The sequence below is a fragment of the Lampetra fluviatilis genome, chromosome 13 (assembly GCF_964198595.1).
Source record: "Lampetra fluviatilis chromosome 13, kcLamFluv1.1, whole genome shotgun sequence".
Lineage (NCBI taxonomy): Eukaryota > Metazoa > Chordata > Hyperoartia > Petromyzontiformes > Petromyzontidae > Lampetra > Lampetra fluviatilis.
Window position 1 is genome coordinate 4,638,639 of NC_136287.1, and position 16,485 is coordinate 4,655,123.

Below are 16,485 nucleotides of genomic sequence, written 5' to 3' on the forward strand. Positions count from 1 at the left end.
AGGAGGGGGGGGGGGTGCCATCACTGCAGAAAAAACTGCGCGGACTTGAGGCCACGTCGCTTTCAATGACGCAAACCCTTTCAGCGAATGTGCGAGGAGCCTGGGGATAAGAGCGGTTTTTTTCCGCGTCTGAGCGCAGAGATACAGGGCAGCTGTGCAAGTTTCTTGCCCGGCATGGCTCTGGTGTGTTTGTATGGCGGGTTTGTATTTGTTTATATCTGTTTCTGTTCTTTGGGTTTTTCGGTAAAGCCACGTAGATAGAAACAAATAACAAGATAATAACAATATCACGACGTTTCGATCGCAACACAAGCAATCGTCTTCGTGTATATTTCTGCTTATTTTTGATAACGTATGATGATGTCGTTCTCTGAAGCGTCTGCCTCTTGGGGCATTATGCCCCTACCCTGTACATGCAATTGTGTGTTATTGTGTAAGTGGACGTGTGTTTGTGTGTTGTCATCTAACACACGTGTAATATTGTGGGGGAGTGGAAGCGTTGTAGTTAGTGCCCTGGACTCCGAACTCGGCGAACCGCGTTCGCTTCACGGCAAACACCAGTCGCCAAGATCTGAACCCGTTCTCAGTCACCTATAGTTCAACTCAGCTCGAAATTAGAACTTGAAATGGTGTTTCGGCCTTCACATCTTCTCGCTCAGAGCACTTTCCCCAGCAGCCTGTGTCGGGTTATACGGTGTGGGGCGGGCGGGCGGACAGGGGGGGGAGGTTATCTTTGTCTTCCGTCTCTGTTATGTAACGCATGCATTTTCCGCAATGAGGGTCCGCGCGGTGATGATGGGTGCTGACTCGGGGATTATGCGGCTGTGACCGCCGCTTCACCGTGCTGTCTGTGGCATTAACCCGCGCGTGCCGGGAGTTGCCCCGCCCCAGTCAGGCGCACTGGCCCTGATTAAGGCGAGCCAACTACCACCACCCCCACCACCCCCCACCACCCCCCAAACAAAAAGGTGATGGATGAGGTGCCTGCAGTTTTCCAGCCCTAATCAGGTCCCGCGTTGCCCCCCGTTCGCAATGGGACCTTGGCCCGGGCGGAGGAGGGGAGAGCGTCCCGTTACTTAGCAGACCTCGACCCTCGCGACCTTTGTCCCCCTTCTCCCCCTGTCCTGCCCTCCCGGCCCCATCTGCCCCGCTCTGCAAATTAGTGCGCACCGACGCGCGCGCGGTGGCCACCGACGCGCGCGCGATGGCCACCGACGCGCGCGCGGTGGCCGCCCCGCTGCCGACGTCCTGCAGCGCAAGCGAAACGCGGTGACCCGGCCACTGGAATGGGTTTTTTTTCTTCTTCTTCTTCTTCTTCCTCCTCGATTCTACGCAGCCTCGCGATGTAGACACCGTGCTTGAATCGGTCGATCGCGTAGAATAAGTGCGTTTATGCGAGGAGGTATCATGTTAGATTACAAACCAAGTTTAGCTGGCTGGCCGGCTGGCTGGCCGGCTGGCTGGCCGGCTGGCTGGCCATGAGCCACACGGCGCGGGCTCTGATCGGCTAGAGGTCAACACGCCGAGGGCAGGTGGTGCATGGTGGGGGGGCACGGTGGGGGGGGGCGGGGCACGCCGAGGGATAGCGCGGGTGGGGGGTGCGTTGGGGGGCCGTGGTGGGTGGGTGGGGGGGCACGTGCGGAAAGGGGTACATGAGGAGGAGGGTGCAGGTTGCGGTGCGGGTTGGATGAGGCGGGGGGGGGCCTGGATGGGGAGGTGCGGTGTTGGGGGTGGGGGAGGACCCTCGTTCAGCGACGAGCACCCTCGCTATTCTGTAAAAAAAAGTTTTGCTGGCTGACCGCAGAGACGAACGGACGCCCACGTCCAAAGGATGTGCCGGCTGCTAGTTTTATTTAAAACAAGTGAATGAATGTGGGTCTATTTATACTTTTGACGTCACGTTCACAAACTTGCCTGATGCGTGCATACGGCACTTACCATCAGTGTGCGACAGTTGACCTCCGCAATGAATTGCCATGATTGAGAGTTGTGATTCGATTACCGAATCACTCGATGTGTGTCTCGTTTTCATCAGTCGCGCTTTCATTGTTCCACGCTTTTTCTGCCTCTCGCTTTTGTAGAGTTGTGTCCAGTCGTCTTTCCCGAGTCATATGCACAATGTCATCTCCTTGACTCCCTCCATCCTTGACTCCCTCCATCCTTGACTTCCTCCATCCTGTCCGATCTTGAGCCCTCTTCTTTATTTCACTGTAGCCCCCCGCCCCCCCCTCCCCCCACTTCCTTGTTTCAAGCCATGAAGCAGCATCTTTCTCTTCCTGGCTCTTGGCCTCTGTTCCAACATCCCTCACCCGTATGGATTCTGCTTTCATCGAGCTCTCGCAATCTTTGTGTTGCCTCTTTTGGATCATTTCGATCAGCATTCTCTCTTCCCGAATCTGCCCTCGAACTTTCTCAATCCTCTTTCTAGCCATCCAAACAGTGTTTGTTGTTCACTTCATTAGGACTGGAATGTGCATACCCTTATTTAAATCGTGCGCTTAAAGTTTTAACACGAGTCATACTTTGTTAAAAAAAAATGTACGCGTGCAATTCGACGCGTGTGTCATGCGTGCGGGATTGCACTTTGCTGAATCAGCGTGTCGTCACACGACCGACACACACAGTGCCTGCTTGCGGCTTCACGAGCGATCTGAGCCGCGAGCACAGCGTGCGCGTGCATGCGACGTCCCGCTCCCGACATGCGGAATAGATCGTCGGATATCGGGCCGGTGGGGGGCGATGAGCGATCCGTTTGACTGGAAATTCTGGCGTGCGACGCGTGCAGGTGTACGACAGCGACGGGTGCCTGCTGCACTTCCTGGATGGCAGCGAGCCCGGACGAAGCAGCTGGATGCGCTACATCCGCTGTGCCCGCCACCGTGCCGAGCAGAACCTCTCCGTCCTGCAGCACAAGTACGCAGCCTCGACCGCCGCTGTTGCGTCGCTGCCCGCAGGGTCCACGTTTACCTTCCCTTAGTCCTCTGCCAAACGACAGGGGGCCTGGGCTCGAGTTTTCTTGAGCCCAGGTTTAGCGCGGAGGCGTTCGTTTTTGGCACGTTTTGCTCGCCTGACGGCTTTAATTGTTCGGCCGCTGTGTCGGGTGGAGGAGGGTGCACGACACACACACACGCGTCGGTCTGACGCAAAAATGAACAATGAATCCCTCCGTCCTGTCTGATCGTGAGTTTTCTTCTAGTTTGTTTCGCCGTATTTGCTCCCCTCCTTTGTTCAAGCCATCAAGCAGCAGCCTTCTGCATCTTGGCTTCTTTCTCAATGTCTTGTAAATAGTCGTTTTAAAAGCATCCCTTAAAGCCACAGTACCTTCTCATCGCGCATTCCCAACATTTTTCTTGCAAATCTTCCTTCCGTTACCAGACTGAATTGTTGCTGCTATGCTTCTCTCCTCCTCAACTTGATCTCGAACTTCCTCGTTGCTCTTTTCCTACGCTTACAACCCGGGGATTAATTTCAGCCAGGTCTGTCCAGATTTGTGACCCGTAAAATATGTCGGCACATCAGCTGCAGCACGCCTATCCACCAGCATGTCATCGTAAAAACACAGGACATATCACGAGAAGCAGAATATCTCACAATACTGGAAGAGGGGGAGAAGTTCATGTAAAAGCATTGCCTTGAGTGATTCGTTATTATTCCACAACTTTTAAAGTCCTGGTAAGACTCACAGCTTTTCCAGATATCAGCTGCCTCAACAAAAGGGCAATGCTGAGAAAACTAACCCAGTTGTCGTTATGGCTATGCCTAATAGTCACGTGTGACCTACTTCAGCTTCGCAGCAACCGGGAAAACATTTGATGAGGAATGGAGCCCTGATAAAAAAAAAATACCGAAGAAGCGTCGGCATCCGTGTGTGAAAATCTCAAATTGACATTGAGAAGTGCTCATATCATGTCGCAGATGTGAGCTGGTGGTGGAAATTACACATTCCCATGGCAAGGGACCAGTGTCCACAGGACCACCAATGTTGCTTTTACCATTAACTGGTGGCCCCTTCACTAATCATTGCTGGTTTTACTGATCCTGGTGCGGTGATGATAATGAGCTGAATTGACCATGGCCAGTTAATTCTAGATTTGAAGTTTTCGTGACTGCAAGGATCCATGCTCTTTGGTTCTTTCGGTAAAGTCACGTAGGTGAAGATAAAATAAATAAATAATGAGATAAAAATGCAAATAACATTTTATCACGACGTTTCGGAAGCAACATAAGTCTCCGTCATCAGATAGGACAGCCACAGCAAGAAATAATTTGCTGGAGTGGACACTCGTCATTTAATTTAGTTATTTTCATTTTTATTTTATTTTTATTATTTTTATTATTATTTTTATTTTCACCTACGGGACTTTACCGAAAGAACCAAAGAGTATGGACCATGGCCAGCTTTTGGATTCATGATCTCACAATCAGGAGCCTTGCCGAGCTGCAATCCAAGCTTCATTATGCTGGCCATTTCTGATTTCAATTATGTAATACTCTCATTAGACATCTTGGCACAGGAGAGACATACTTGTTCTTCTAGACTGCCCTTTACCTTCTTGTTAATTAATCGCCATTCAATTTGCAATTGCATTTAACGAATCCTCCAGATCATAAGACGCACCTCCCCCCCCCCCCCTGTATTATAATGCATCATTTGGGGTGTGTCATGTAATCGGGTAAAGTGTACGTGTTCGTTTGTCAAAAGATTTGTAGAACTTTTTGGACGCTGGGCACAAGTTCGGGGTGCGTATTACTCTCCGCATCATCTTGTAATCTGGAGAACACAACATCGCCCTTGTTTTAAATACAGACCATTCAATGCCCCCCCCCCCATGCATTCTGAAATAAGGTTCGACTTTTAACTATTTTCTACGCTATTCTAGTTTGGTCAGAAGAAACAAACAAACAAACAAAGTGCACAATCGGAGCGGTCAGTTACAAGTGTCAATGCCAACATTCTAATTTGACATTGAATACCATGAAGATGTTAATTAACAAACCAAAAAAACACGCGCATTTTTTTTCTTCCAGGAATCGTTTGTGATGCATCGTCATCAATTTCTGTAATGGTCAAAGCCGCGTTGTTAAATTCTATTAGTGCTACCGATGATTTATGGAGGCCACGCCAACGAGGTCACGCTGACCACATTTGCAAGATTAGCGTATTGTGGGTTACAGCAGCAGAGATGCCTCACTTAAGAAAAGACTTGGCCTGGCATATAGAGGAATACATTTTAATTATTATTATAATGTATAGCGCTTTGTGAATTCACTACTGGAAGGAAGGGCTTCTCATGTCTTTTAATTGTCAGGTGTTGTTTGATCGTATGCTGCCCACGCTGGCCTCTCTGGGTTGGTGAAAGGGGAGGCCCAGGACCGGTTCAGATATATCGTTCACCACAGACGTTAGCTCGTGGTCGGAAATCAAACTCAGCTCGTCGGGTTCATAACTCGCTTCGATAACCGCTGACATCTCCTGTTTACTTGTGGCAGACATTATGAAAGAATCATTCACGGGAATGGCACGTGCCCCTCGTGGTTCAGATACCACTCGCCGCTGGCGTTAGCTGTGGCTGAGTTTAAAACTCAGACGGCCGGGTTCAGATGTGTGTGTGTGTGATCAGTGCCGGATTATTCTAGTAGCACAAGTAGCTGCACATGCTACGGGTCCCGCACTTTCGAGGGCCCCGCGCTAAATGCTTTCAAGCTATCAATTCCGGTGCAGCGATTCTGCACTTGCTTTATTACTATAGTACTATACTGCCTTCAACTTTAATGAACGACTGGGTGTTTAAGGTTAGCGATTTGTCGTATTATCTGGCTGTACAGAAAATGATAACAATACAATTGCTTTACTATGCAAGTAAAAATGTTTTTTTTGTATATATATTTAGGACCCCTTTATAACTTATGCTACAGGCCCCACACTAGCTGAATCCAGCACTGGGTGTGATACAAAAGAGACTGCTAGAGCGCCACGTACAACTGAAACAGCCAAACATTTCACTCTGAACTGAACGTTCTCACATGTAACGTGGCATGTGGTAATTTATCAACGTGCAAAGCATTGGAGTGTTTATTGTACTTACACCTCGCCGTATGTTAACAATGGGTGCATTTAAAAATATATTATTTTATACAGACAAGTATGTGCGTCCAATGTAAACTATTTGCACTCACATTATGTGCGTATAATTGTATGTTTATGTATGTCTGGTTTGGGAGATGCGTATAAAAATGACCATCTGGATAATTCATGACGTTCTATAAATCATCACGTGCGATAACGGCTCTCCTCCGATCTGTCGCATTTACGCGAGAGAACACAGTGTGTCGCAGGACTGCGTGGGGTGACGTCCTCGCATAATTCTCTTGAAGTCATTTCCTTCTTTTAGAAAAACTGGCCATGACTTGCGCATCTCCCGTGACCTACAGCTTCACGAGCTTGTTTTTTGCCGATCATAATTTCCCTAACGGCGCAACAAGAGAATCTCACAGGCACGGCGATCGAGAGCCGCACGGCGATCGATATCTCGCTAATGCGCGTGCCATTCCCCCGCAGTTTCTATCTCCTCGGCGTTTATCCGTTTTCACTTAGAGCGTAATGCATTATCAATGAATTCTCCCGGTAACGCTGGCTCACGCTTGCTGCAAAAAATGTATCACGTTTGCGAGTTTCGTAAAAAATAAAAAAAACACTGAAAAAAACTCTAAACAGAAATTCAACCGACTCGAAATTAATCAGCCGAACGAGCTTAGCAGTGGCGGGGGAGGGCGTTTGTCCGTGGGGGGGGGGGGACAAACCACGACGGGAGCGATATTCCTGCTCAAAGTTTCCTGCCACCGATGCCACGAAGTTAAAGGTCACCTTCAAGGAGGTGGTTAATTGTGTGCGCGCGTGGGCGCGAGAAGATGCGGCCGGCGTTTGACGAAGGCAGGTTCAGCCGAGCCGGGAGGAAGGCAGCCCCCCCCCCCCCCCCACTTGCCCCTACCGATCCCGTTGTGGCGAACTACGCGTTGCTTTCTCTCTCGCTCGCTCGCGAACACAAAACAAACTGCAGGGGCCGCTTCGCGACGGGCTCGTTCATCATGCCCTGAGCCTCAAGCGCTTCACCCCCCCCCCCACCATTCTTCCCCCACGACCCTGTGCAGGTCGTGCATATTTTACCGAGCATGCGCCGACATCCCTCGGGGCTCGGAGCTGCTGGTGTGGTACGACGAGTCGTACGCCTCTTTCCTGGGGATCCCTCTGCAGCACGTCGCGCAGGACGACACCGGTACGGGGCCCTCGCCCCCCCCCCCCCACCACCAGCGGCCGTGGATACCCCGGCGCTCGCCGGGAAAATCCGTGGCGACACGCGACGCGGATTAAGGGATCTCTCATTGGTTATTGCGAGTTCTCTTGCGTGCGTGTGTATGTATGTTGAACTTCTTTCGCACACGTACGTAGCCAACCGCACGAATCGGGAGATGCGGCGGAACGATGACAAACTTAGATGGCAACGGTGATGAGATCCTGGGTTCAAATCTGGCCAGCCAGCCACGATTTAAACTGGCTTCTCGATGCTCGTAACGTGGCATTTCACAACTGCAGAATCACCATGCCATTCCTAATTTACCTTTCATGAAATAGAGTCTTACATTTCAAAACGTAAGCAAAAGTTTCAAGAGGCTCCTGTATTGGGATGTTTGGCCAATAATGAGTGTGTGGCTTGTGGGAGAAAACCAGAGGCAGTAACACGCAGAGCGCCACACAGATGTCTACATTTACAGGTGCGCTGCCATTACCTGGCCACTCTGTAGCCCACGCCCTCCACGCCTGTGGTGTATTCCACTGGCAGTCTCCCATCTAAGTGCTCACCACGCTGAACCCCGCTTAACATCCGACATCTGCCGCAAGCTTTGGCGCATCATTCGGTGCGATTTGACTGGAGCGGAAAGAGTCATCTCACCTTCTCTTACGTAACACACTTTAAACTTGCTGACCCGCCCCTACATCTCGCTGGCGTGGCGAGATGTTAGCTACCTCGCCTGGAGGTCGTGGGTTCCATCCCGATCCTGACGCCTGCTGCATATTTGGAGTTTACATGTTCTCCCCATGGTCGCGTGGAGTTTTCTCCGGATCCTCCGGCTGCTATAAATTTCCATGTGATAAGCCACTTCGTTGAGCTATCATTTGTGGCCAGGTCGCTTCTGAAAAAGAGGGATGCAGCTCAGTGGGCCTTACCTATTAAAATAAAAAATAGTTTAGTTTGCTGGACATCTGTGAAAAAGAGCTTCACAGCTCATCAGATTCCTCCGGGATAAATAAGATATTCTGATTGTGATCGAATCTTCTCTTGCAGCAAACGTGCCCCTGTCTGCCGCGGAAGCCATGTCGCGGCACGAGGCCCTGTCGCCCTTCGGCAAGGTGGGAAAGCTTCCGCCCCCCGCCGTGCACTGGCCGAGCCAGGCCCTGCCGGCCGCCGGGAGGTCGTACCCGCAGGGCGACAGGCCCGGGGCGGCCTACAGCTACGGCTGCAACGGCAGCGCCAGCGTGGGCGGCAGTCCCGGCTCTGGCATGGGCTTGGGTGGGATCGGCGGTGGCGCAGGGGGCGGTGGGGTCGGCGGTCACAAGGTGCTGGCGAGTCCCACGTCCACCAGCCAGCTGGGTGGGGAGTTCAGTGATTGGCACCTGTGGAAGTGTGGCCAATGCTTCAAGACCTTCACGCAGCGAATCCTGCTGCAGATGCACGTGTGTTCGCAGAACCCGGACAGGTGCGTTAGTGCCAGGATGGCTGATGGCACTCCTAAGAGCAGGTGACAATGCCCAAATCAGACTGTTCCACTGAACAGTGTGAGCGCGCACCAGCACGAACACACACGCGCATTTACACATTAACACGCACACGCACTTGCCCTTTACTTTTGCTGCATGTGTATGTGACAACGTGTGTTGACATTTTGGTGTGGGGAGCGGTAGTGAGTGGTTCGCACGCTGTGCTACGAAACCAGCGACCCGATTTCGATTCCCTGCCATGGGTGATATCAGTGGAGAATAACTGAACTGTTTTCTAGGCCGACTCAGCCTTAAATGAGCACCTGATTTGCTGTATGAACATTAGCACTGGGGAGACAAAGGTGGCTGGGCACGATGCGAGCCACACCACCGTTTTGTGCTAACACCGCTTGCCGTAACAGCCTGTTAAAGGTTATATGGGGGATCTTGGTATTTGACGCTTTATAATGCGAGCATGTGCCATCAGTTATAAAGCACAGTGGATACAAGGCGCTACTTAAATTTCGATTTAAAGCTTTCGTGACTGCAGGGATTCATCTTCTTGGTTCTTTCGGTAAAGTCACGTAGAAGGGAAGTAATAAAATAATAAAAATAAAACATAATAGAATAATATAATAATAAAATAAAATAATATAATAATATAATAATAATTATTTTATTTTATTATTTTATTATGTTTTATTTTTATTATTTTATTACTTCCCTTCTACGTGACTTTACCGAAAGAACCAAGAAGAAGGCGCTACTTTCTAGTCTGCTTTGGCGCATTGTTTCAAGCTGTCGTTATCACACCTTGATTCCTGCAGCGCGTTTATTGTTACAATGGATCGCAGAAATCGATGGTGTAATTCTGGCAGGTCCGAAAAAAAGCCTAACCTACAAATGGTCACATGAAAGACAAAAAAAATCCATTTGGGTGTTTGGCCCGTGTCACCGCCCTGAGTCAATTGCATTGACAAAGAGTCAGGGGGACGGACGGTGGTGGTGGTGGTGGAGCTGGCGAGGCCTTCCCGTTATCGCCAGACCAAGAGATGAAAACAGAGAATGGGGCTCTCGCATCAGCGCGCTCGCATCAGAGCTCTCGCATCAGGCCATATGGCGTCAAGCACACGACTCCCAGGGCGGTAGCTGACAGCTCGGAGTTTTGTGCACTGGATTTTTTTTTTTAACAAACTGATAACACGGCCACCCACACAACAGGTTTCTGCGTAATCTCAGCGCGCTTTGAACACACGCAAAAAAAAACCTTTGCGTGGGTTTCGATTTAAAGCTTTCGTGACTGCAGGGATTCATCTTCTTGGTTCTTTCGGTAAAGTCACCTAGAAGGAAATAAAAAAATAATAATAATAAAATAAAACATAATAAAATACAATTCTCACCCTGAGGACGGCTGCTTGCTTTGTGGTCGAAACGTCGTGATAATTGTATTTTATTATGTTTTATTTTTTTATTTTATTTTTTATTTCCCTCCTACGTGACTTTACCGAAAGAACCAAGAAGATTTGCGTGGGGTTTCACATCCTAAAAGAGCGTTAAGGAAAATACGTGTTCATACTGGACACAACATCGGGACGGTGCAATTTCTACTTTGTAAGTTTGCCACGTGATTACTTTCATGAACGTAACAACAACATTTATACACGTTGTACAACAATCGCAGGTCTCTCATGCTACGTAGGCATACATTTAATAGTAATAATAATGATTAATAATTGACAGTCCTTTGCCAATCCACCGCTGGATGAAGGATGCCCCATGCCGTGTTGGTTATTGGAGTTTGTTTCACCATAATTTTACACATTGGTCAGTGCGGATTGGTGATGTGAGGGGAGGCGCAGGATCAGTTCAGACATCACTCGCCACTGATGTGGGCCATGGTCGGGAATAGAACTCAGATCGCCGGGTACAGCACACAGTGCACTCCACGTTTTTTTATACTTGCTGATACGCGGCAAAAATTACATTCGATCATCCCATTGCACGTACAAAATGCATTTCTTATACTGAATAAATGTAACAAGCTTGACAATGTACGTGATGAAACCCTCACTGTGATGTAGATTGGAAGTAGAGTTAAGCTGTGCCCATTGCTAAGGAAAGTTATTTGTTTGTATCTGTTGCATTAACGTCATCAGCCATGACCAGTCCACTGCCGGATGAAGGCCTCTCCAAACCGTGCCGCATCCATCGCGGTCCTGCGGTGTAATAATCCACCAAGCACATGCTGCACGCAAACTGATTTCATTGCTCCGTCTCCACAGTGTACATCCTCTTGGACGTGTTACGTTCCATCCTTGACCGCCACTCCATCATCATTCTTGCGACGCGTCCTGCCCACTGCCACTTTTCTTCTTAACAGTTTGAACTTCGTCTCAAACTCTTGTGCGTTCTCTAATCCACGAGTTCTTATTTCTGTCGCTGAATGTTTGTCTCCCTTACACTTGACCACAGAGGTCATTTTAGAAACACGTAGTATTTTACCTGCACCACTCTAAATATTGTAATGCACTGTTTAGATCGGCTTAATTTTGTTACGTGAAATTAATATTTTAATTTTAAGACGGGTTATTTGCACGTTTATAATGCAATATATGTGTAGATGTCCACACATACATCTATGTGAATCTAGTCAGTTACACTAAACATAGCCTCGTTGCAGTGGTAAACGTTTGCGTATTGTGTACATGTGTGTGTAAGGTGTTGCATTTAAATCCAAGCTCATGTATTACCGTACCGTATTAAAATAAACTTTGTATTCATAACATTTTTATTTTTAGCAAATCCTTTTCATGTCACAACCTTTAACAAGTTGTCTGCTTTGTCTAATGGCCTACCAACACTTTCATATTTTTTCGGAAACTGCTGGTTATTATTAAACATCTGAAACGTTGGATTTAGTAAACGTTCACATAATTACGCCTTTCGGTAGTCAACTGACATATGCCGTGTGGCATTTTTAAAATAAAATGTCGATGAAAAATTTCCGTAAATTCGAATGGTGTTCAGCAAGGACTAGAAAACTTCAGTTTGGCACGAATGTATTCTTACAAACAGAATCATCTCAAAACTAAAATTTTCATACTTAGGCCCTGCAAAAATGAGGGCCCTGAGGATGGTTTGTTTTGCTGATTCGGCAGGGTCTGCCTAAAGTCCTCAACTGCTTCAAGTCTTATGCCAAACTCTTAAAAACATTCAATCCCCATAATCTGTTTACAACGTAATTTTCCCCTGCCATTGAATGTGACACTAAAGCTGTCAGAAAAAACGTGACAAAAACTGCACCAGTTAGGAGTGTATAAACGTACAATTGCAGCACTTCAAAGTAAAGTTATTGGGCATGGGCAGGACACGTTTCTTGAAGGGAGTATCGCCTGGGTTAAGTCTCATGGCAGATAGGCAGTCAAAGGAGGAAACATGCCTGAGAAGACATCCATCGCAGAGATGGACCAATGAAATCAGCTTGCGTGCAGGATGCTATGTGGATGGTGACATCGTTGAAACTATGAGAGATAGCTACGGCTTGGAGAGGTCTTCATCCAGAATTGGACAGATACTGGTGAATGATTATGGACTATTTCACGTCATGAATGTATGTATGGGGAATTTGAAGAGTGTTTAATCCATTGACTTGAACTTATCAAGTACAACAAGTGAGTGTATTGGGGTGAGTGTATTGGGGTGAGTCTGTATTGGGGTGAGTGTGTTTGGGTGAGTGTGTTGGGATACGGTTGTGTATTGGAGTGAGTCTGTGTTGAGGTGAGTGTTTTATTATGAGTGTGTATTGTGAGACTGTGCTGTTCTGAGTCTGTTGGGATGAGTCTGTATTCTTGTGAGTCTGGTGTCGGTGTGCCTGTGTGTCTGTGTGAGTCTGTGTCGTTGTGAATGTCGGTGTGAGTGTGTATCGGTGTGAGTCTGTATAATGATGAGTCTTTGTGTGAGTCTGTGCAAGTCTATGCGAGTGTGTGTCGGTGTGAGTCTGTGTGGCGGTGAGTCTCTGAACCTCTGCCGCCCCTCTCCCCGCAGGCCCTACCAGTGTGGCCACTGCGCACAGTCCTTCTCCCAGCCCTCGGAGCTGCGGAATCACGTGGTCACCCACTCGAGTGACCGTCCGTTCAAATGCGGCTACTGCGGGCGCGCCTTCGCCGGAGCCACCACACTCAACAACCACATCCGCACGCACACGGGCGAGAAGCCCTTCAAGTGAGTTGCACGTGCGCTCGCTCGCTCGCTCACGGTGAACGACGCGGGTGGAACGAGAAGGATGAGGAATTCATTGCATTCAAAGGGTGCTCGCTTGAATACCTCCGCAACTCAGAGCGCCTTACGTTGTCACATCTCAACCGTCCCCATGCCCTGCTGCAGTCTAATCAAGGGACCCCCCCCCCCCCCCGCCGCTCCCTCCCAGTAGTAGCTAACCCTGTGTGGTGGCACAAAAGTTTACGCAGCACCCACCGCCCGGCGAATTGCCATTGAAATTGTGCATCGTTGTTGAATATATCCCGGCTACTTGATGTTTTAGTGTTTGCGGTCACTCTTCTATAGCTACTGCTATGGTTACAGTTCCCATGAACGTCACTCGTTGGTTCGTCCACCCATGCTGAGAGCTCGGTGTTGCCAGACTGACTGTTTCACCTTCAACCACCACGCCGGAGGCCACGACTGCGTCTTTCCTCGCACTGTTCCACTTCCCAATTGTCTCTATTCCCAGTCTCTTGTAATAACCTAGCTCAAGTCAATACATGTGTATAACTCTTTATCTTTGATACCTATTGTACCTTCAATAGCGCTGTTTGTTGCTTGGCGTTTCCTGTGCCTTTTCGGCCTGTGTTCAGCAATAATCGTGATGAGAGACAAAAACGTACACCACTCACGCGCGTTGGATTTTCAATGGATTTTGACCAACGGCTCTCTACCCCCCGAGTGCATGAACGTGCATTCGAATAAAATTCACGACGCACACGCGCGCCCGGGCAGGTCGCGAACCATCAAAGGCCGCGCGTCGCCCTCGTGACGCTGACGACTGATGTGAAAGCCGTGAGAGAAGATCCGTGCGAGCGAGCGGGCGGGCGGGGGGGGTGCCCTCACGGTTTGATCTTGGAGAGATGATTTTGATGCGGCTCCCAGACACTAATCGCAACCCACCCCCCCGCAGGTCACGCGTCCCGTGAGAAATCGTGCCTCGGCCAAAGAGGCTTTGATGGACCCGTGAGTGATCTGACAGTGACCCTAACCCAGGGTGGCACGGCACTAATAGGAATTGATAAAGGAAATAAAATAAATTCCAGGCGTCCTCTGTTCATTACCTCCCCCGCTCCCCACCCCCCGCGCAGTGAAAGTCGCGGGGCGCTTTGACCATACTTCACCACGCTGATCAGTGCGGCTTGATGAATGGGAGGGCGGAGGCTGTGACCGGGTTCTAATATCCCTCGCCCACTAATTTGGGCCGTTTGCCGGGAGTCGAATTTCGGTGGCCAGGTTCAAAACGTAGCACGCTAACCACGATGCCACCGCGCGTGCCCTCCACTAGGAACCGTACATTTGGAGTTTGCATGTTCTCTCTCTCTCCCCGTGGTCGCGTGGATTTTTCCCTTGGTCCTCCGGTTTTTCCCCGCACATTTAGAAACGTATGTTTGGAGTATTTGGCTGATATAAATGTCCACGTGATAAGCCACTTCGTTGAGCTATCATTTGTGGCCAGGTCGCTTCTGATAAAAGAGATGTATAGCTCTGTGGACCTTACCTGGTGAAATACAACAGTTGAGTTTTTGTTGTTTTTAGAAACCTATAAAGCAAATAATGTAGCAAAATAATTTATTTTACACACCGCTGCATATGACAATGTGGCTTTTACATTCATATTGCCACACCCCCCACACCCCCTTCGCCAAGCTGCACTGACCAGCGTGAAGTATGGTCACGTATCCCCCGTGATGGACACGTCTAGCGGTGGATTGCAAACTGCTGTACATTAGTAATGGCGTTACTTATTAATAAACGATATAAAATATGACACGAGTTTATTCTCTCTGCTTGTCTAGACTCGGTGTCACTGTAAGAGCCAACTTATTATGCGAGGCAATATGTTGTCGGATATAATTTCTCTGGAAAGGCTTTAAAAGGCACAATTTACACGCCTGCAATGGTAAACAGATCGAGGAGTGATCGCGATCCGCGGTGTCTGTCTTCAACTAAAAACCCATGGCAAGACATCCAGACAAGCAAGAATAGCATCCACATTTTATAGGCTTACGCGTAGGCAGATAACCTAAACCCCAAAGCCTTCTCTGTGACACAACACCACCTGCTCAAAGCCAACAGCGATACACCGCGACCACCCGATGCTGTATATGGATAAACCTCGCAAACACAGGTGGCGACTTAAAACCTGTTTAAAGTGTCTAAACGGTTGCCATCGATGCGAATGAGTTTGAGCAGAGCTCTGCGTGCGTATATGACCATCGTTATCATCCATGATTGACTCCCTGATGGGTAAAGGCTTCTCAAAGCCATAGCCATCTTTTCGCTGTCCTACGATGCCGCAAGCCCTCGGGGAACCGTGTGCACGAGCCTATTTTATTATTCTCTCTTTTGGCTACCACTCCGAGATTCGTCTTGACCACTGGCCATCATCCCTTCGAGCGAAGTGTCCTGCCCCAAGGCCCTCTTTACTTCACTGAACGTGCAATGTGATGTCTGTAACTTTCGTGTCTTCTCCAATCCACACACTTCTCTTTCTGCCTCCCTGTGCAATTCCACGCGCGCATTCATCTCCCCGCGCTTCTTGACGCACTCGTCGGTTTTTTGTTCCATATTTGAGAATGTGTGGGACAATTCCTCTCGCTATTTTTCACCAACCACGTGTGAATTGCGCCATTTTTTTACTCTCTTTTTTAACGGGGCAGTGACATGACCGAGCGGGAGCCCATTTGCTGCATGTTGCCAAGGTTCGTGGTTGAGGCCGTCTGCTTCGCATCGGACGTCAAATATCCCGAGATGTCATTCACAACAGGAGGCCATTATGTTCCGGCGTCATGGTCCAATTTTGCCAAATTTGAAACAATACTCAATTGGGATTGTGCACAGCAACAATCGCTTCCCCTCCAACACCCTCACCCCTACTGAAACAGGCTCCCTCCCAGAAAAAGAGAGGCATGACACTCAAGTGAGACAGTCCTGGGTACACAAGCATAGCATGAATAACAACAACAATAATAATAACGACGACGACGATGATGATGAATTAAGAAACGGCCGCTCTCATCCCCCCCCCCCCCCCCCGTGGCAGGTGCGAGCGATGCGAGCAGAGCTTCACGCAGGCCACGCAGCTGAGCCGCCACCAGCGCACGCCCAACGAATGCAAGGCCCCGGCCGACTGCGGAGAATCGATCGAGGTGGATTGACTGACGGGAGGGGAGGGGGGGGGGAATGTGCCCCCCCCCCACCCCCGCCCACCGGGCAGGAATTAAACGCCCTGATTAAAACGTCGCCGGCACTTACGGCGGACAACCAAAGATCCTCATCGCCAACACTTTTCAATCAGTGCCATCGAACTAAGCACAAGGAGAACGGGAGTGGAGACGAGAGGGTTGGGGGTGGTGGTGGTGGTGATGGTGGTTGGTTGGGGGGGGGAGGAAGAGGAAAAAATGAAGAGAGCGAGGCAGGGCCGAGACAAACGCTCCGGCGAGCCGTGGGATCGATCCTCGTCGACA

The 16,485-nt window shown here is 49.3% G+C and overlaps 1 protein-coding gene across 1 annotated transcript in view; it reads left to right on the forward strand.

Annotated features, from left to right (window-relative positions):
• The window catches only part of PRDM6 (PR/SET domain 6), a 58,359-nt gene extending 42,183 nt beyond the window's left edge, over positions 1–16,176 (forward strand). Inside the window, exons 4-8 of the mRNA XM_078861865.1 lie at positions 2,786–2,913; positions 7,150–7,274; positions 8,343–8,796; positions 12,800–12,976; positions 16,062–16,176. Of these exons, the coding sequence (XP_078717991.1) occupies positions 2,786–2,913; positions 7,150–7,274; positions 8,343–8,796; positions 12,800–12,976; positions 16,062–16,176 (999 nt within the window). The remainder of the gene's footprint in view (positions 1–2,785; positions 2,914–7,149; positions 7,275–8,342; positions 8,797–12,799; positions 12,977–16,061) is intronic.
• The last annotated feature ends 309 nt before the right edge of the window (positions 16,177–16,485 follow it).